Source organism: Helianthus annuus, chromosome 15 (assembly GCF_002127325.2).
Source record: "Helianthus annuus cultivar XRQ/B chromosome 15, HanXRQr2.0-SUNRISE, whole genome shotgun sequence".
NCBI classification, from domain to species: Eukaryota; Viridiplantae; Streptophyta; class Magnoliopsida; order Asterales; family Asteraceae; genus Helianthus; species Helianthus annuus.
The window spans coordinates 26,835,932-26,859,215 of record NC_035447.2 but is presented as its reverse complement, the minus strand read 5'-3'; the positions used below and the strand labels follow the sequence as shown (position 1 = coordinate 26,859,215).

The 23,284-nt window shown below is 35.9% G+C and overlaps 1 protein-coding gene across 1 annotated transcript; it reads right to left on the bottom strand.

Annotated features, from left to right (window-relative positions):
• Positions 1–19,853: 19,853 nt before the first annotated feature.
• Positions 19,854–21,127, bottom strand: LOC110911070 (probable calcium-binding protein CML46). Its single transcript, XM_022155644.2, has one exon. The coding sequence runs from the start codon at positions 20,890–20,892 to the stop codon at positions 20,377–20,379; it is 516 nt and encodes a 171-aa protein (XP_022011336.1). The 5' UTR covers positions 20,893–21,127; the 3' UTR covers positions 19,854–20,376.
• Between the last annotated feature and the right edge of the window lie 2,157 nt (positions 21,128–23,284).

Here is a 23,284-nt window from a genome sequence, read left to right as displayed (position 1 = left end):
CAGTTAGAGATAACAATAAGTAAATAACCAATCCTAATCCGCTTTGATTAGGATCACGACCCAAACCTACCACCGACTTGTGATGAGTTGGTAATTTTGCCGCCAACAGTTACCAGGTGGTGCAAAAGCTATTGGATTGAAGTGGGTTTTCAAGGTTAAAAGAAATGCGAATGGATCACTAAATAAACACAAGGCTAGACTCGTGGCAAAGGGTTATGTTCAGCAACCCGGAGTTGATTTTGAAGTGTCCGCGCCAGTTGCTCGACTCGAAACATTTTGATTACTTTTATCTCTCGCATCGAATGAAGGTTGGGAATTACATCATCTAGATGTTAAATTCACGTTCCTACATGGCGAATTAAAATAAGAAGTTTATGTCGTTTAACTGGAAGAGTTCATTAAAAAAGGCGAGGAACATAAAGTCTATAAATTATACGGGTAAAGGCAAGCTCCACGTGTGTGGAATACGAAATTAAATAATATTTTGTTAAATATGAAATTCGAAATAGAAGGTAAACAGAAACAAGCTGCGCCACCACCCCTTTTTGAATAGCAAAACTAAGTCTTTTAAAAAGTACATTCATAGATCTTGGGGTCATAACATTACTATGCATGACCCTTTGTACTCAACTAAGTAGTTTGATAGCCTCTGGCGCAAGAAAATCAAAAGTATCAAAAGCAAATGGGTTAAAAATGTGCTGGTTGTCAAGGCACGCTTTCTCGTGTTTGGTCATTTTACCCTAAGCAGCTTTTAAAGCAGCCTGGCCTATCATGAAAACACTACCCCCCAAGCCCACAAGGGGGAAACTCCTGTTAGATTCACACACATGTGTTTTCCTCCCATCCATCCAAAGACCACAATGTTGGCTGGTCTAAGGATAGATCTTCCTTCCAACGAGTCAGTTAAGAAATCCACTGGTGCCTCTTTCTTAGCAGAAATCCCAATACGCCTGAATATGTAAAAAATGACATCCCTAACCAAATCATGTCAGTACTTGAACCCCAGAAGCTCTCTACAATGAACTACATGCTCCCCAAAAGAGTCCAAACACACCTTATGACAAACAAGGCATATCTCATCAGCCGGAAATAAAGGAATATGAAATTTCGCAAGAACAACCCATATAGTGAAGAACAGTTGGCCCTGATATTTTATTAATCGGCGTGTACGTGGACGATTTAATTGTGACGGGTTCAAATATGAAACTTATTCTGGAGTTTAAGCGCATGATGGCTAAAAACTTTGAAATGTCGCTTTTGGGCAAACTTACTTATTATCTTGAAATTGAAGTGTCGCAGAACAAGGACCGGATAAAAATTAAAGAAAAGGCGTATGCAAAGAAAATACTGACAGAAGCCGGTATGATTAACTGCAATCCTAATAGTGTTCCCATCGTATGGAGCTGCATTATCATGAAATGGTGAAGATAAATTATTAAAGGAAGGTGTGGGAGGGACCCATTCTGCATCGTCACATGCATGATCTCCATGCTCCATGTTTCCAGCTTGTATGTAACACCCCGAAAACGGGTTTGGTAATCAAACCCCGTTAGCACTAAAAGACGGGTAAAATACCGTTAGCGGTAAAACTTACCCGGTAAATATTAGGATTTTAATAATTAATCCTAATATTAAATAAGAAGTGAATAAAAGCTTTTAATGAAATGAAATTTGTAAAAGTCCGAGTAACGGGACTTAAAATAAAAACGGGTTATGACTTCCCGAACCCGTTAAGTTAACTAGGAATATTAAACCTAGTTAATAAGTGGGAATATTATTGAAAATAATTAGGTTGTGACCTAATTAATAACTAACCAAACACGAGGGACCAAAGCCGGGTAACTTGAAAATGGAATTATAACTTAAAAATATAACACAACACACACACTAGATGTGTGTGTGCGTGCGTGAAGTAGTCCAGGAGAAGGAGCAAGAGCTCCAAACCCTAGCTCCAACAATCTCAACAAATTGAAGCTCAAATCAAGACCCAAATCGATGCATGAACACATATAAATGATTACCTAGTCGTGGGGATCACAAGGTATGTCGAATTTTATGATTTGGTGATACTTTGAGATTATGATGAACAATCATAATCGAAATTCTAGAATGAATATTGAATCTATGAGTGTTATTGTGATGAAATCTTCGTTTAGAAACAAACCCTAGTTGAAAACTTGATGAATTGAGGCCCAAACTAGGGATTTGATAATTACCCTATCATGTGTTAAATGGGTTTTGTAGAAATATGGTGAACACTCGAATTAAGATGCTAAATGGATGAACCTTGATGTTGTGATGCTAGTTCTAGGTGTAGTTCATGTACACTAGACATAGAGGCATGATTTTGATACTAAAACTTGGTTAAAATAATGAACATGATTAGAGAAAATATGCTTGTAAATCTCGCCTACAAGATGTTTGTTAAAATGCCCGAATGAATATTGAAAAGAGGATTTTATGAAAGAAATGCGTAATTGGCTAGTTTGACTAATTACGTGAAATATGGGTTAAAACGGATTCTAATCATAACGATGATTTAACTTAATTATGCCTATTGGATAATTAAGGGTAGTTGACTCCTAAAAGTCAAATTAACCAATGATGATATCGAATAGTAGTTTTGGCATGGAATCCGTAAAATGAAATAGTCATAAGTAAAGATGACTAATCTAATCATCTTACGGATTATAATAATAGTTTGACACTCTCTACAAGCTAGGTGGAGGCTTGGGAAAGAAGCGGTCAAACGAATCAAGCACGAGAAGAAAAAGCGTATTCGGATGCGAGGTAAGTATGGCTTACACTAGTCTTGTATTCTAGAATATCCTCTTATCGTATTAGTTACGAATAAGATAAATACATAATTGCGGTATGATGTTCCGGCGTGTAGACGCACGGAACAAGTTAGACAAGCATGACAAGAAACCATGTTGATGGTTTAGAAAAGACTTAAAATCAGTAATTCGATTATTTTATGACAAATGGAATATGAAACGTTGGAATGGTTGCCTTATAGGGTAAACCAAAACAAACAATAAGGGTAAAACGGTAAATTGGTCACGTGTTGACCATAACTATTGATTTTGAAAGGCACCGAATGACGTAAGCTATGATAGGCTAAAAAGCGTTAGGGAACGATCAATAGGTGAAATGACCGCACAGTGTAAACCGGAGCGAGTCGTATAGATGAGCTGGTAATAAATGCCATCTCGTCAACCTAACCGGTCACTTAGACCAAACGGGTCAAAAGGTGAAGATATCACCTCTTGACAATAACGAATAATGATTATTGTCGAGTTATATTATTTCAGGAGTAAATGTGAAATGGGTATTAGCAACGCCATGGATTAGCGGTTATAAAAGCAAGGTATTAAAAACGGGTTGATATATTGATCCGCGCCAGGTATGTGAAAAAGGGTAACACTCATTTAGAATATGTGGTTCAACGAGTGCTAATAGAAATCAAAATAAACATTTGGTTACTTGATAAGTAAACCGAATGTTTAATATAGTGAACATTGCGTTGGGAAGCTTAATGACTTTTCAAACAAAATCATAAGTTAAAAGAGGGATTGCGGGTCGAATATACTTCCAAAAATCCTTCATCGTAAAAGATTGACTAAACGGACTAAAACGCCCTTATAAGCTAAATTGGACAAACTACCTTTAAAGGTAGTTTTGAAACGAGTTTTACGATCAAGTAAGTAATTGAAATAAGTATTAAGTCGCAAAGGATGTAAACCTTTGGTCAAATGACTCCATACGAGTCTTTGTCGTGAATTTAGTAATCCGACGAGAAAAAAACTCGGATTATATAGATTTCCCCCTTAAGTCCACCACAAATAAGTTTGTGGTGGAAGATCACTTGATAAGAAATGTTGTATGTTAATGCTAGAAATGAATGAGAGCGTTTCATGATCAAAATATGCATAAACACCCTTAACGGGTCAAAATATGCATATGAGCGTAAACGGGTTTAAGATACGTAAGGAACCCGTGACTTGAACCTAATATGATAGGAATTATTGAAATTATGATTACCGTGAGAATAAGGATCAAATAAACATGATTCGTTTGATAAAAACAGGAATGGGTCAAAATTACGGCAAATTGGAAAAGCTGGATGCAGAGTCCACCGTAAATTACGGTGCCATCGTAATTTACGGTGGAGATGAAAAGTCTTACGGTAGCCCCCTACTGGTTTACGGTAGGGGCATGTAAAACCAGTGGCCACCGTAAATTACGGTGCCACCGTAATTTACGGTGGAGGTCAGGTTGAAATTGTTGTTTTGTTATCAATTGTTTCTCGGACCCGTTTAGACACGTTTAAAACCCTGTATGACTAAGCATTGCATGTTTATGAAATGTAGGTACACTATGGGATGCCGGAAGACGATCAAACTGAAGAACCGAACACAATAAAGACTCATGCTTCCGCACATTGCCTTGTTGTGAATTTTAACGACGAACCCAATCACGTTCGAAGAATAGCTTATGAATTGTAAAAGCTTTAATTTATTCGGAATTTCCTAAGGATATAAAACACTAAATACATGTCTGTATTCGTGATTTATACGAAAACCTTTAAAATAATAACTAGAGTGTTACAAGTTGGTAATCAGAGCTCAAGGTTGTTGACAAATGTGTTCGGTTCGAGGCTTGATCGCAAATCCGGTAAGTGTATGTATGTTAATCGTTTAGCGTATTAGAGTGTTGTAAACAACACATAGGGTTATCGTGAAATACACGTTACCCCAAATTAAATGATAGATATGGTTAACAACATTTCATGCGTTGACACATATAGTACAAAAGCCTTGTACTATGATACAGGCATTTAGTAAAGTTGACATTACTAACTTTGTGAATGTCTTGATTGAAGGATACTTACATTTAAAGATGGCAAAGGTTAAACAAATGCAAGATGTGATAGAGGAACAGTCCGAGGCATGACAAGAGGAACATGCCCATCAAGGATTAAATCGCGTAACGACCGCGAACAAGGCTAATGGCAAGAGAAGCCCGTTAGGGCAAGCATTATCAGGTGCACGTTTTAAATCATTGCATAAATAGTAATATGCAACAGATATGTAGAGACTGAAAGTTGCATATGTAGATTGAAAACTTGGAAAGACCTGAATAGAAAACCTATCCGGGATATTGTTTCCAAGAAAAACAGATAGAGGTATTACTTACATAGGGCGTGATGTGAAAACTGTAAAAAGGTCATGCGTGTCATGTGTTAATCGCTTACTCTGGCCAAGTAAGTAGCGGCATATGATACCATGAACTTCTTATGGCGGACACGTTTACATCCGATGTAGTAAGGGTGGGGTGAATGGGACTAACTTAAAAAGTACCCAAATGAATCAGATAAGCAAAATATTTGATAATAATGTAAACGCACAACCAAGTGACGGGAGCGTATTACATTAGGATAATGAGCCCGGGTGAAGGGACAAACAAGCATGTAAAATGATTTAGACAAGTATTGGGAAGGAGTGTACTTACACTCGAACCCAGAAAACATCAAGCATGTAAAATGATTTAGACAAGTATTGGGAAGGAGTGTACTTACACTCGAACCCAGAAAACATCAAGCATGTAAAATGATTTAGACAAGTATTGGGAAGGAGTGTACTTACACTCGAACCCAGAAAACATCAAGCATGTAAAATGATTTAGACAAATATTGGGAGGGAGTGATACTTACACTTGAACCCGGAGAATGTAAACATGTAAAATGATTTAGATATGCATTGGGAGGGGGTGTACTTACACTCGAACCCGGAAAATGCAAATATGTCCCTTAACGGGTCATTTTTGTAAAACGTCGAACTTAAAGATAAAATCAGAATATAAAAAAAAAAAACGAAGCAAGGTCTTAATGCATACCGGGAGGGTTGCAATAATAACAACTTCAGTAAAACACCCGGTGGATGGGTAAGAATTAAACACATGCGTAAACCAAGAGACGTGAACGCGGGTTGAAAGATCAAAGTAACTTGGATTACGAGTTATGACTATAAAATCTCGTATATAGAAATTGTGAGTAAATATGTTCAACTATTCGAAGTCGAATGGGTCGAATAAAGAATAAAATTGATTGTTTATAAGTGATGAATTTCACATTAATAGGTCAAACATGTTGAATACAATATAACGCCGAATGGCACAAATGAGCACTAGCCAGATAAAGGTAGTGTTAAATGCAAGAGAATAATGAGCCCGGCAATGGGACATAATCAAACGCGAATGTATGTAAACTGGATAATGGTGAGCATAAGATAAACCGACGCATAAATGACGTGAGAAATCATAAAGTCGGAAAATGTGCCCGAAAAGAAACGAATGTAGCCTTAGACTACGGTCAAGGTCAAAGATAATATCAAAACGATAATAAATGATGTTAAACAAAAACATGGTGCCTTAACGCCGTATGCGTATATAAATGTATACACATTTGAAGGAAGACTCGAATAAAAGATGATCTACGGGATCATCATAACCTACGAGGTATTAATTAGAGCAAAAGGTCTACGGGGCCAAAACGACCCACGGGTCATGATTAGAAAGAAGTTATAAGGACTTCGCCTTAAAGAGGTGAATGTCTAATCGAAAATAGCCCATAAGGCTAAGTGATAAACCTACGGGTTAGATGGAATAAAGCAAGGAAATCAGTTAAGAATCCCCGCATAAAAACTAAGACTGTAAAGGATTAAATTATGGACTGTCAATATCCCGGTATGGATGATTGACACAAGATAAAGAAAAGATCTTAAAACTAAAACTTCGGTTTTAGTAAGAAATAATGTTCTTACAAACATAAATTCTGATAGGAATTTAAATAGTAAGCATGAAAGATACAAGTCTTGACACTGATAGGCGCAAGATGATATATTCGAAAGGTGATATTCTCAAAAATGAAAGGTTGATATAAATTAAACATGATGCAACACAATCACGGTCAAGAAATGTAATGTGAAGTAGAATCACAATATGACCAAGCAAGCGGTAAAAAGGAACTGGACAAATAAGTCTAGTTAGTGAGACCAGTTAAGGTCAACAATTCAAGTCAAGAAATTTGGTTTGCTCGAAAACGGTGGGATCGGTATAGCTAAACCGAATAGATAAATTTGAAAACAAAAGAATTTGTTGCTAAAAGTGAAATATTTCACTAAAGACCTTTAAACGGGTCAAAGTAACGGATTCACAAAGAATTCGATAGGATATGAAAGCAAGGAATATCGCTAAGTTAATTAAACTAGTGGAAATAACGAGATTACGTTATTCCCAGTCGCATTATGTCATATAAGATACATAGATGATTAATAACCAAAAGAGTATTACCATACTTTTCTGGTAATACTAACAATCGGTTAAGATAGGAGAAATGCTTAATTGATTATCGAGAGCAAATGCATGGAGTTAAACTCGATATATTATGTAAGAAAAGGTTTCGAGGACGAAACCTCTTTAAGGGGGGTAGACTTGTAACACCCCGAAAACGGGTTTGGTAATCAAACCCCGTTAGCACTAAAAGACGGGTAAAATACCGTTAGCGGTAAAACTTACCCGGTAAATATTAGGATTTTAATAATTAATCCTAATATTAAATAAGAAGTGAATAAAAGCTTTTAATGAAATGAAATTTGTAAAAGTCCGAGTAACGGGACTTAAAATAAAAACGGGTTATGACTTCCCGAACCCGTTAAGTTAACTAGGAATATTAAACCTAGTTAATAAGTGGGAATATTATTGAAAATAATTAGGTTGTGACCTAATTAATAACTAACCAAACACGAGGGACCAAAGCCGGGTAACTTGAAAATGGAATTATAACTTAAAAATATAACACAACACACACACACTAGATGTGTGTGTGCGTGCGTGAAGTAGTCCAGGAGAAGGAGCAAGAGCTCCAAACCCTAGCTCCAACAATCTCAACAAATTGAAGCTCAAATCAAGACCCAAATCGATGCATGAACACATATAAATGATCACCTAGTCGTGGGGATCACAAGGTATGTCGAATTTTATGATTTGGTGATACTTTGAGATTATGATGAACAATCATAATCGAAATTCTAGAATGAATATTGAATCTATGAGTGTTATTGTGATGAAATCTTCGTTTAGAAACAAACCCTAGTCTTGATGAATTGAGGCCCAAACTAGGGATTTGATAATTACCCTATCATGTGTTAAATGGGTTTTGTAGAAATATGGTGAACACTCGAATTAAGATGCTAAATGGATGAACCTTGATGTTGTGATGCTAGTTCTAGGTGTAGTTCATGTACACTAGACATAGAGGCATGATTTTGATACTAAAACTTGGTTAAAATAATGAACATGATTAGAGAAAATATGCTTGTAAATCTCGCCTACAAGATGTTTGTTAAAATGCCCGAATGAATATTGAAAAGAGGATTTTATGAAAGAAATGCGTAATTGGCTAGTTTGACTAATTACGTGAAATATGGGTTAAAACGGATTCTAATCATAACGATGATTTAACTTAATTATGCCTATTGGATAATTAAGGGTAGTTGACTCCTAAAAGTCAAATTAACCAATGATGATATCGAATAGTAGTTTTGGCATGGAATCCGTAAAATGAAATAGTCATAAGTAAAGATGACTAATCTAATCATCTTACGGATTATAATAATAGTTTGACACTCTCTACAAGCTAGGTGGAGGCTTGGGAAAGAAGCGGTCAAACGAATCAAGCACGAGAAGAAAAAGCGTATTCGGATGCGAGGTAAGTATGGCTTACACTAGTCTTGTATTCTAGAATATCCTCTTATCGTATTAGTTACGAATAAGATAAATACATAATTGCGGTATGATGTTCCGGCGTGTAGACGCACGGAACAAGTTAGACAAGCATGACAAGAAACCATGTTGATGGTTTAGAAAAGACTTAAAATCAGTAATTCGATTATTTTATGACAAATGGAATATGAAACGTTGGAATGGTTGCCTTATAGGGTAAACCAAAACAAACAATAAGGGTAAAACGGTAAATTGGTCACGTGTTGACCATAACTATTGATTTTGAAAGGCACCGAATGACGTAAGCTATGATAGGCTAAAAAGCGTTAGGGAACGATCAATAGGTGAAATGACCGCACAGTGTAAACCGGAGCGAGTCGTATAGATGAGCTGGTAATAAATGCCATCTCGTCAACCTAACCGGTCACTTAGACCAAACGGGTCAAAAGGTGAAGATATCACCTCTTGACAATAACGAATAATGATTATTGTCGAGTTATATTATTTCAGGAGTAAATGTGAAATGGGTATTAGCAACGCCATGGATTAGCGGTTATAAAAGCAAGGTATTAAAAACGGGTTGATATATTGATCCGCGCCAGGTATGTGAAAAAGGGTAACACTCATTTAGAATATGTGGTTCAACGAGTGCTAATAGAAATCAAAATAAACATTTGGTTACTTGATAAGTAAACCGAATGTTTAATATAGTGAACATTGCGTTGGGAAGCTTAATGACTTTTCAAACAAAATCATAAGTTAAAAGAGGGATTGCGGGTCGAATATACTTCCAAAAATCCTTCATCGTAAAAGATTGACTAAACGGACTAAAACGCCCTTATAAGCTAAATTGGACAAACTACCTTTAAAGGTAGTTTTGAAACGAGTTTTACGATCAAGTAAGTAATTGAAATAAGTATTAAGTCGCAAAGGATGTAAACCTTTGGTCAAATGACTCCATACGAGTCTTTGTCGTGAATTTAGTAATCCGACGAGAAAAAAACTCGGATTATATAGATTTCCCCCTTAAGTCCACCACAAATAAGTTTGTGGTGGAAGATCACTTGATAAGAAATGTTGTATGTTAATGCTAGAAATGAATGAGAGCGTTTCATGATCAAAATATGCATAAACACCCTTAACGGGTCAAAATATGCATATGAGCGTAAACGGGTTTAAGATACGTAAGGAACCCGTGACTTGAACCTAATATGATAGGAATTATTGAAATTATGATTACCGTGAGAATAAGGATCAAATAAACATGATTCGTTTGATAAAAACAGGAATGGGTCAAAATTACGGAAAATTGGAAAAGCTGGATGCAGAGTCCACCGTAAATTACGGTGCCATCGTAATTTACGGTGGAGATGAAAAGTCTTACGGTAGCCCCCTACTGGTTTACGGTAGGGGCATGTAAAACCAGTGGCCACCGTAAATTACGGTGCCACCGTAATTTACGGTGGAGGTCAGGTTGAAATTGTTGTTTTGTTATCAATTGTTTCTCGGACCCGTTTAGACACGTTTAAAACCCTGTATGACTAAGCATTTCATGTTTATGAAATGTAGGTACACTATGGGATGCCGGAAGACGATCAAACTGAAGAACCGAACACAATAAAGACTCATGCTTCCGCACATTGCCTTGTTGTGAATTTTAACGACGAACCCAATCACGTTCGTAGAATAGCTTATGAATTGTAAAAGCTTTAATTTATTCGGAATTTCCTAAGGATATAAAACACTAAATACATGTCTGTATTCGTGATTTATACGAAAACCTTTAAAATAATAACTAGAGTGTTACAAGTTGGTAATCAGAGCTCAAGGTTGTTGACAAATGTGTTCGGTTCGAGGCTTGATCGCAAATCCGGTAAGTGTATGTATGTTAATCGTTTAGCGTATTAGAGTGTTGTAAACAACACATAGGGTTATCGTGAAATACACGTTACCCCAAATTAAATGATAGATATGGTTAACAACATTTCATGCGTTGACACATATAGTACAAAAGCCTTGTACTATGATACAGGCATTTAGTAAAGTTGACATTACTAACTTTGTGAATGTCTTGATTGAAGGATACTTACATTTAAAGATGGCAAAGGTTAAACAAATGCAAGATGTGATAGAGGAACAGTCCGAGGCATGACAAGAGAAACATGCCCATCAAGGATTAAATCGCGTAACGACCGCGAACAAGGCTAATGGCAAGAGAAGCCCGTTAGGGCAAGCATTATCAGGTGCACGTTTTAAATCATTGCATAAATAGTAATATGCAACAGATATGTAGAGACTGAAAGTTGCATATGTAGATTGAAAACTTGGAAAGACCTGAATAGAAAACCTATCCGGGATGTTGTTTCCAAGAAAAACAGATAGAGGTATTACTTACATAGGGCGTGATGTGAAAACTGTAAAAAGGTCATGCGTGTCATGTGTTAATCGCTTACTCTGGCCAAGTAAGTAGCGGCATATGATACCATGAACTTCTTATGGCGGACACGTTTACATCCGATGTAGTAAGGGTGGGGTGAATGGGACTAACTTAAAAAGTACCCAAATGAATCAGATAAGCAAAATATTTGATAATAATGTAAACGCACAACCAAGTGACGGGAGCGTATTACATTAGGATAATGAGCCCGGGTGAAGGGACAAACAAGCATGTAAAATGATTTAGACAAGTATTGGGAAGGAGTGTACTTACACTCGAACCCAGAAAACATCAAGCATGTAAAATGATTTAGACAAGTATTGGGAAGGAGTGTACTTACACTCGAACCCAGAAAACATCAAGCATGTAAAATGATTTAGACAAGTATTGGGAAGGAGTGTACTTACACTCGAACCCAGAAAACATCAAGCATGTAAAATGATTTAGACAAATATTGGGAGGGAGTGATACTTACACTTGAACCCGGAGAATGTAAACATGTAAAATGATTTAGATATGCATTGGGAGGGGGTGTACTTACACTCGAACCCGGAAAATGCAAATATGTCCCTTAACGGGTCATTTTTGTAAAACGTCGAACTTAAAGATAAAATCAGAATATAAAAAAAAAAACGAAGCAAGGTCTTAATGCATACCGGGAGGGTTGCAATAATAACAACTTCAGTAAAACACCCGGTGGATGGGTAAGAATTAAACACATGCGTAAACCAAGAGACGTGAACGCGGGTTGAAAGATCAAAGTAACTTGGATTACGAGTTATGACTATAAAATCTCGTATATAGAAATTGTGAGTAAATATGTTCAACTATTCGAAGTCGAATGGGTCGAATAAAGAATAAAATTGATTGTTTATAAGTGATGAATTTCACATTAATAGGTCAAACATGTTGAATACAATATAACGCCGAATGGCACAAATGAGCACTAGCCAGATAAAGGTAGTGTTAAATGCAAGAGAATAATGAGCCCGGCAATGAGACACAATCAAACGCGAATGTATGTAAACTGGATAATGGTGAGCATAAGATAAACCGACGCATAAATGACGTGAGAAATCATAAAGTCGGAAAATGTGCCCGAAAAGAAACGAATGTAGCCTTAGACTACGGTCAAGGTCAAAGATAATATCAAAACGATAATAAATGATGTTAAACAAAAACATGGTGCCTTAACGCCGTATGCGTATATAAATGTATACACATTTGAAGGAAGACTCGAATAAAAGATGATCTACGGGATCATCATAACCTACGAGGTATTAATTAGAGCAAAAGGTCTACGGGGCCAAAACGACCCACGGGTCATGATTAGAAAGAAGTTATAAGGACTTCGCCTTAAAGAGGTGAATGTCTAATCGAAAATAGCCCATAAGGCTAAGTGATAAACCTACGGGTTAGATGGAATAAAGCAAGGAAATCAGTTAAGAATCCCCGCATAAAAACTAAGACTGTAAAGGATTAAATTATGGACTGTCAATATCCCGGTATGGATGATTGACACAAGATAAAGAAAAGATCTTAAAACTAAAACTTCGGTTTTAGTAAGAAATAATGTTCTTACAAACATAAATTCTGATAGGAATTTAAATAGTAAGCATGAAAGATACAAGTCTTGACACTGATAGGCGCAAGATGATATATTCGAAAGGTGATATTCTCAAAAATGAAAGGTTGATATAAATTAAACATGATGCAACACAATCACGGTCAAGAAATGTAATGTGAAGTAGAATCACAATATGACCAAGCAAGCGGTAAAAAGGAACTGGACAAATAAGTCTAGTTAGTGAGACCAGTTAAGGTCAACAATTCAAGTCAAGAAATTTGGTTTGCTCGAAAACGGTGGGATCGGTATAGCTAAACCGAATAGATAAATTTGAAAACAAAAGAATTTGTTGCTAAAAGTGAAATATTTCACTAAAGACCTTTAAACGGGTCAAAGTAACGGATTCACAAAGAATTCGATAGGATATGAAAGCAAGGAATATCGCTAAGTTAATTAAACTAGTGGAAATAACGAGATTACGTTATTCCCAGTCGCATTATGTCATATAAGATACATAGATGATTAATAACCAAAAGAGTATTACCATACTTTTCTGGTAATACTAACAATCGGTTAAGATAGGAGAAATGCTTAATTGATTATCGAGAGCAAATGCATGGAGTTAAACTCGATATATTATGTAAGAAAAGGTTTCGAGGACGAAACCTCTTTAAGGGGGGTAGACTTGTAACACCCCGAAAACGGGTTTGGTAATCAAACCCCGTTAGCACTAAAAGACGGGTAAAATACCGTTAGCGGTAAAACTTACCCGGTAAATATTAGGATTTTAATAATTAATCCTAATATTAAATAAGAAGTGAATAAAAGCTTTTAATGAAATGAAATTTGTAAAAGTCCGAGTAACGGGACTTAAAATAAAAACGGGTTATGACTTCCCGAACCCGTTAAGTTAACTAGGAATATTAAACCTAGTTAATAAGTGGGAATATTATTGAAAATAATTAGGTTGTGACCTAATTAATAACTAACCAAACACGAGGGACCAAAGCCGGGTAACTTGAAAATGGAATTATAACTTAAAAATATAACACAACACACACACTAGATGTGTGTGTGCGTGCGTGAAGTAGTCCAGGAGAAGGAGCAAGAGCTCCAAACCCTAGCTCCAACAATCTCAACAAATTGAAGCTCAAATCAAGACCCAAATCGATGCATGAACACATATAAATGATCACCTAGTCGTGGGGATCACAAGGTATGTCGAATTTTATGATTTGGTGATACTTTGAGATTATGATGAACAATCATAATCGAAATTCTAGAATGAATATTGAATCTATGAGTGTTATTGTGATGAAATCTTCGTTTAGAAACAAACCCTAGTTGAAAACTTGATGAATTGAGGCCCAAACTAGGGATTTGATAATTACCCTATCATGTGTTAAATGGGTTTTGTAGAAATATGGTGAACACTCGAATTAAGATGCTAAATGGATGAACCTTGATGTTGTGATGCTAGTTCTAGGTGTAGTTCATGTACACTAGACATAGAGGCATGATTTTGATACTAAAACTTGGTTAAAATAATGAACATGATTAGAGAAAATATGCTTGTAAATCTCGCCTACAAGATGTTTGTTAAAATGCCCGAATGAATATTGAAAAGAGGATTTTATGAAAGAAATGCGTAATTGGCTAGTTTGACTAATTACGTGAAATATGGGTTAAAACGGATTCTAATCATAACGATGATTTAACTTAATTATGCCTATTGGATAATTAAGGGTAGTTGACTCCTAAAAGTCAAATTAACCAATGATGATATCGAATAGTAGTTTTGGCATGGAATCCGTAAAATGAAATAGTCATAAGTAAAGATGACTAATCTAATCATCTTACGGATTATAATAATAGTTTGACACTCTCTACAAGCTAGGTGGAGGCTTGGGAAAGAAGCGGTCAAACGAATCAAGCACGAGAAGAAAAAGCGTATTCGGATGCGAGGTAAGTATGGCTTACACTAGTCTTGTATTCTAGAATATCCTCTTATCGTATTAGTTACGAATAAGATAAATACATAATTGCGGTATGATGTTCCGGCGTGTAGACGCACGGAACAAGTTAGACAAGCATGACAAGAAACCATGTTGATGGTTTAGAAAAGACTTAAAATCAGTAATTCGATTATTTTATGACAAATGGAATATGAAACGTTGGAATGGTTGCCTTATAGGGTAAACCAAAACAAACAATAAGGGTAAAACGGTAAATTGGTCACGTGTTGACCATAACTATTGATTTTGAAAGGCACCGAATGACGTAAGCTATGATAGGCTAAAAAGCGTTAGGGAACGATCAATAGGTGAAATGACCGCACGGTGTAAACCGGAGCGAGTCGTATAGATGAGCTGGTAATAAATGCCATCTCGTCAACCTAACCGGTCACTTAGACCAAACGGGTCAAAAGGTGAAGATATCACCTCTTGACAATAACGAATAATGATTATTATCGAGTTATATTATTTCAGGAGTAAATGTGAAATGGGTATTAGCAACGCCATGGATTAGCGGTTATAAAAGCAAGGTATTAAAAACGGGTTGATATATTGATCCGCGCCAGGTATGTGAAAAAGGGTAACACTCATTTAGAATATGTGGTTCAACGAGTGCTAATAGAAATCAAAATAAACATTTGGTTACTTGATAAGTAAACCGAATGTTTAATATAGTGAACATTGCGTTGGGAAGCTTAATGACTTTTCAAACAAAATCATAAGTTAAAAGAGGGATTGCGGGTCGAATATACTTCCAAAAATCCTTCATCGTAAAAGATTGACTAAACGGACTAAAACGCCCTTATAAGCTAAATTGGACAAACTACCTTTAAAGGTAGTTTTGAAACGAGTTTTACGATCAAGTAAGTAACTGAAATAAGTATTAAGTCGCAAAGGATGTAAACCTTTGGTCAAATGACTCCATACGAGTCTTTGTCGTGAATTTAGTAATCCGACGAGAAAAAAACTCGGATTATATAGATTTCCCCCTTAAGTCCACCACAAATAAGTTTGTGGTGGAAGATCACTTGATAAGAAATGTTGTATGTTAATGCTAGAAATGAATGAGAGCGTTTCATGATCAAAATATGCATAAACACCCTTAACGGGTCAAAATATGCATATGAGCGTAAACGGGTTTAAGATACGTAAGGAACCCGTGACTTGAACCTAATATGATAGGAATTATTGAAATTATGATTACCGTGAGAATAAGGATCAAATAAACATGATTCGTTTGATAAAAACAGGAATGGGTCAAAATTACGGCAAATTGGAAAAGCTGGATGCAGAGTCCACCGTAAATTACGGTGCCACCGTAATTTACGGTGGAGATGAAAAGTCTTACGGTAGCCCCCTACTGGTTTACGGTAGGGGCATGTAAAACCAGTGGCCACCGTAAATTACGGTGCCACCGTAATTTACGGTGGAGGTCAGGTTGAAATTGTTGTTTTGTTATCAATTGTTTCTCGGACCCGTTTAGACACGTTTAAAACCCTGTATGACTAAGCATTTCATGTTTATGAAATGTAGGTACACTATGGGATGCCGGAAGACGATCAAACTGAAGAACCGAACACAATAAAGACTCATGCTTCCGCACATTGCCTTGTTGTAAATTTTAACGACGAACCCAATCACGTTCGTAGAATAGCTTATGAATTGTAAAAGCTTTAATTTATTCGGAATTTCCTAAGGATATAAAACACTAAATACATGTCTGTATTCGTGATTTATACGAAAACCTTTAAAATAATAACTAGAGTGTTACATTGTACGAAGGTCCATGTTGATGGTGCCTTGTTAACTTCTACTTTCTGCCAAACCCATGCCTTTTTCTCGTAAAAGGAGACATCACATGATACTATAATCCTTTTCTCTGTAGGATTAAATAATTGATATGCTTTACTTCCTGTTTCCCTTCCTAAATAAATCAATGGTTGACTTCTATCTTCTAGTTTCTGAAATCGACTAGTTAGCTTCATAGCATAGCCAACACACCCAAACACCCTTAAATATTTTAAATTTGGCTTTTTCTTCATCCAAGCCTCATATGGAGTCTTGTTCTTCACTACCTTCATTACTATTCTGTTTAGTAGATATACCGCATGGCGTACAACTTCTCCCCACAATGGTTCAGGCACATTCATGGACTTTAGCATGGACCGCGTCATTCCGAGCATGGTTTTGTTCCTACGCTCCACAACGCCGTTTTGTTGTGGAGTATAGGGAGCCGTTGTTTGTCTTTTGATACCCGTTTGGTTACAAAAATCTATACAAACTTGTGGGTTAAACTCCCCTCCGCGATCCGTTCTTAACATCATGATCTTATATTTACTTTCTTTCTCGACCCGCGTCTTGAAAATCTTAAGTTTTTCAAATGCTTCATTCTTTGTTTTTAACAAATATACCCACACATAATGGCCTGAAATCATTAACTATGAAAAGAAAATACCAGTTACCTCCCCATGTTTGTGGCGTTATCGGACCGCAAAGGTCAGCATGAAATAGCTCCAATGGCTTCGTTGCTCTCCATTTTGCTTCTTTTGGAAAACTTTTCCGAGTCTGTTTGGCGACGAGACACGCTTCACACAACTGTTCGGGATGCGAGATGCATGGCAATCCTCTCAAGAGTCCCTTCTTTGCCATTGTTTCTATAATATGAAAATTAGCATGGTCGGAAAATGGTGTCAGAAATTTTAATTTTTCTAGTAGTGATGAAAATTAGCATGGCCTTGCATGCCATGTGCATGCTTCCTCATCTAGACTAGCTTTCAAACAGATTGGTTTGGCAAGTTTTAAAACAATTTTGTATAATCTGTTTGGTGATCTTTGGATCCTCATCACAAGTCTTTTATGGCTATCAAACACTCTTAGAAACTCATCATGCATCCACACATCATAGCCATTTTCTGTTAATTGACCAAGGCTCAAAATGTTGCTCGTTAATGGCTCTCCAACCTTCGAGTTTCACTGTTACTGGGGTTCGATAGCGAGACCCGTTATCCCCCTTGATACTCATTATCGTTATGGATGCCTTCTCATGTTTCTGTACCGGGCAGCTTGTTTGGATTTTTATAGGTATTTCTATTCCTAATAATGGTCCTTTAATCATGCATTTTATATTCGCAGATGATGTATTGATGTTGGGTGACTGGTTCGCCTCTAATGATTGTATCGCTAGACATATGAGGGTTTTCGACTTAACGTTGGGCCTCAAAATTAACTTTTACAAATCTACTCTTTATGTCCTTGGGGTTGATGAGCAGCAGGTATCCTTGCTAGCTTTTAAACTCCATTGTAATTGTAAGTCTAGAGTTCCGACTTTTATTTATTTGGGATTGATGGTTTGGGCCAACATGAACCTTTTCAAAAACTGGAAACTGGTCATGGGATGTTGTGGAAGCTCGGCTTTCTTCATGAAAAGCTTCGGTTCTCTCCATAGGATGTAGGGTAACGCTTCTTAATTCGGTGTTCGAGTGCATTTCGGTTTATTGCTTCTTGTATCGGGCTCCAAATCGGGTCATCTACAAACTTGATGATCTTAGGAAAAAGTTTATGTGGGGGAAAGGAGAATAAAAATAGTATTCACTAGGTGAGGAAGAATAAGTTAATGAAGCCAAAGAATCAGGGTGGGTTAGGTTTGACTTCTTTAAAAGACTTTAACCTCAGCTTGCTACATAAATGGCAATGTAGGTTGAAAGTTGAGGAGGCCCGGATGTGGATTATGGTGGTTAATGCCCTTCATCATAGTGTACAGGAGTTTAGGAACAAATTACAAATTTGATTACTGAATTCGCTAAGGTTGGGTTTCTTTTGGACAACCTCATCAAAGGAAATATGGGAGAGGGATTCGAGTCCTCTTAGGTCCTTGTTTCCTTTTATTTACATGCTTGAATCCTCCAAATCGGTGACGGTAGAATTTGTAGTGTGGGTTATGTGTTGAAAACTTGAAGTTTATGCGGGCCTCAGGCAAATCTTGTTGAATCTGCCGAGTTATCGGCTTGTTTATGTTTGTTGCAATCGGTCTCCCTTTTGGACCGGAAGGATGTTTGGGCCTGGCCTACCGATCTAAAAGGAGGTTTCTCGGTGAAGTCCGTGAGAGGGCTGCCCAGTAAGTCCTTGGATTCAGGTGAGTCTTGTGTTTTCTCTTGGAACCGGTGTCTACCTCTTAAACTTAACAGATTCCGTTGGTGAGCTTCCTTTAATCGTCTCCCTACTAAGGAGGCTCTTGCTCATCATAATGTTTTGTGGACACTCCCTTGTGCCCTGTTTTGGTGAATGTCCGGAAACAATTACTCATCTTTTCTCAGCATGCGTCTTCTCTTTGTGTGGGGTCAAATCGCTTCTTGGTGTCATCTCCCAGCTAATAATGCTTTTCTAATTGGGATATTCTTAACCTGCACAAATTTGTGAATACCTCTAAGCTTGTTACGAAGTTGATGCAATCTATCCTCCTGTTATGGTGTTGGGGATATGGAAAGGCCACAATAACCTTATTTTCAATCACAAGAAAGCCTTCGTCTCAAGCGTTGTGGAGGAGGTCAAGACCCTTGGGTTTCGATGGGTTAAATATCGAGCCAAGTTGGTGGATTTAGACGAGTCTCGGTGGCATAGTTTCAATTTCTTGTAATTGTTTTTGATGTTTTGTTGCCTCCTTTGTTCTGTTGTTTGTTTTTTCCTTCTAGTGTATTGCGAGGTGGTTGTTTTAATAAGAAGCCGCCTTTCAATAAAAATAATAATAATAACTATAAATCATTTTACAATATTAGTTATCAATTGTTTGTTTGATCTCTCCTTCTTCCTCTTATAATAGTAAGTATAATGGGGACGTTAGTCTGGACAAGAAAGTATTTATAATTGAAGGAGTCTTGGTCATGGTCAAAACTCAAAAGATGGGTCAACAGTTACCAATATACTTAAACCATACGTCAAGGGTCAAGATAATTTTCATTTTATATGTGTGAACGTCATTACAAAGTTGGCAGCCATACAAGTTTATAGTCAATTCGCCTAAATAGGAAAAATAAACCTTTTTGAAATAAAAAAGTAACTATTCAAGACTCTTAATTTGTATAGAAAATTCTAGTAAAATTTTGTGTATAAACAAATTAACAGAAGTATAAAATAAATCTTAAACATAGACTATCTAAACCGGATTCTTCAACGAGTAGTTCTTCGACAGCGAATTTGACTACAACAATTAAACAAAGTAGAACAGTTAGAGTTTGTGTATTAGTAGATTTTGAATTTTCTAAGAGAACTCACTTGTCTTCTAGGATACAAGAGCATAAACTTTTACTGCTTGAGATGGCTTTGAAAAGAAGAAAAGAAAGCAGTGGCAGGAATAATTAGAGAGTACCACTATCTAATATTTGAAAAGCGTTTTTGAGTCGATCACAGTTCTCAGTTTTTTGAAGTTAGAGGGTTTGTCATATCTCTTTAGTTGTGTCTTCATAAAATGAACCGACATACTCATTCTATATATAGTAATGCCAGAATATATATATATTCGTTTAACCTTTTTATTTCGCCCTTTATCAAAAAAATGTACCGAACAGGACGAATTTAATTCAACAGAACGTGCCTTCCATAAATTTCACAAACTCATCAAAATCTATTCTACCATCATTGTCATAATCAAACACTCTAATCATCTTCTTGCAGTCATCCATGTTTACTTTTCCAGTCAATCCCAAAGCAGAAAGAACTCTCTTCAACTCTCTTGCATCAATATACCCATCTTTATTCTCATCAAACACATCAAAAGCTTCCTTCACTTCATCCAGTCTCGGTTGTTCTTGTTCAAACATGTTAAAAAGATCATCCGAACTTAAAGTTTTTGGGAAGTTCTCACCTTTGGAATTGCAAAAAATCCCCAAATTCCCCATCACCATCTTAACTTCATGTTCTTGCATGCTTCTGTATTTAAATGAAGGTGATCTTTTTGACAATTTGGGTTGTTGGTGCTTCTTTTCAACTTGAATATTGGAATCATCCAAGAAAAACCCTATTTGGGTGTACATGATCATGTTGAATATTATTTGGGAGAAGAAGTAATGGATGAATTCAGGTATCATGAAAGTCATGTTTATGGTTTAAAGATGATATTTTTGGTGAAATGAAATATTATCAAAGTGAAGAATAGGAATTTTAGTGAAGTAAGACTGTAAGAGAAAGCTATTTGTTTGAAGAATATGAGAATGGAGTGGCTTTTATAATAAGTGTGTGTGTTTGGTCAGCTGCCAATGGAGAAGTTGGTGCTTTGAACGTGGTGAGAATTACTTTGAATGAATGGTGTTTTGACGTGGAAAATTAAAAGAAATTTCTTGGTTGTTTCCAACAGATTAGGCCATTATAGGTTGTGGACAAGATTATCCTGACTTACTTTATCCTTTGATATGGTATATGATAATGAGTTGCTCAATATATGAAACTAATTTACGCACAATAAGTATTTAAATTTTTATAATTATCATTATTTAATAAGAGAATATATTTAAATTTTAATAATTTTATCATTATTGAGTAAACTGCCATTTCGGTCCCTGTGGTTTGGTCACTTTTGCCATTTTAGTCCAAATCTCAAACTTTTTAAATCTGAGTCCCTGTGTTTTCACTTTTACTGTCATTTTAGTCCAAAAATCAAATTAGCTCTTATTTGACTATTAAAAGCTGGCTATTTTATCTTTATCTTTAGGGGCAAAATTGTCTATCTCATTTTATTATAACATATTAATAATTAAATTAATAAGTAATTAATTCACTTACCCTCCTCCCTAATAAATTTACACAGAACTTCATCTTCCCCAACCCTCATACTAAACAAACACAAGTCATTATAGATTAACTACAAGAATAAACACATTATAATAACCAACCACAAGTATACAGTGTTGTTGATAGAAACTGGATTAAAATTTGTTTAACCATACAGAACAAACAAACACAAGTAATTACAAATATACAACATGCCTACAGCCAAAAGCACTAGCAGCAGAAGTGCATAACCATTCTCCATTCACAGAGCTAACAACAAGTTGAAAATATAACAAAATCTCTTTCTGCATCAATTTAACATTTTTTAGTTCAGTCTAAACCCTAAAACAGAATCAGAAGTAATTAAGAAAGCCAAAATAAAAAGAAAAAGAGGGATGTTATGTTGTTACCTGTGCATAGAATGAAGAGATCTAGGGCTCATAAATTCTCTCTCTCTATGTGTTGTTGAAACTTGAAAGAGAGTTCAAGATCGTGGTGGGTCTTTTAACAATTAATTAGCCTCCTCGATCATCTCATTGTTTGTATTATTATGAGAATTTGGAAGATTATATTATCTCTCTCCGGCAGCGCGACGGAGGAGAGAGAAAGCGGAGGAAATGTTGGTTGTATTATTGAAGCAGATGAACAACAAGACTGGTGTGAAAGCTTATTGTATTTGAACCCTTTTGGTTAATTTTATATTTGAAAGAGGAGATCAAATCCACTTGGGTAGTTTCTTTTGGGTCAGATAATGTGGTAGGTAAATAATCTATGGAAAGAAGATGAATGAGGATTGGGGAAGATGAAGTTATTCATTAATTTAATTATTACTGCCTCCGTCCCATTAAAAGTGTCATATTTTGAATTTTAAAGTCTTTATTTATAAACTTTGACTTTAATTATATATTTTTTGTGTTATATAAAACTTGATGAAAATTAACCCGATAAAAACACTTGTAAAACACACTCAAATCATATAACTTTCATCAAGTATTATCTAAGACAAACAAAATTATTTAAGGTCAAAGTTTATAAATAAAGACTTTGAAAATTCAAAACAGGACACTTCTAATGGGACGGAGAGAGTAATATGTTATAATAAAATGGGATGGACAATTTTGTCCCTGAAGATAAAGACAAAATAGCAGCTTTTAATAGTCAAATAAGAGGTAATTTGATTTTTGGAATAAAATGGCAATAAAAGTGAAACCACAGGGACCCAGATTTAAAAAGTTTGAGATTTGGACTAAAATGGCAAAAGTAACCAAACCTCAGGGACCAATATGAAAAGATAAATATAAGGATATTAGTTATTGAAAGAAGAATTTTTGTTGGATGTATTTCAAACATTCTCTTGTACTTTGCTTAGTCAACTATTTACTTTAGAAACATGTCCAAACACCTAGAAACTTGTAACTTAAAACATGTAGTATAGAAATATGATATCCACACTTTAAATATAACTGGAAACAGAGATGAAATCCAATCAACAACAAGAAATTAAATATTGTTTTGTTGCTGAACTAGAAAGGGACAAGCAAAGACAACTCCCTAGTCTACTCGGTGATTTGCCTTGAAGTTTCCCTTCTTTTGTCCATATTAAATAAAAATAGTGAAATTCCTATCGTAGTTTGGTGAGAATTTGGTTTTGATAAGTATCGCTTCAGTTTGTTATAATATCTGTACTTGGTATATTTTACCATACAAAATTTAAATACAACT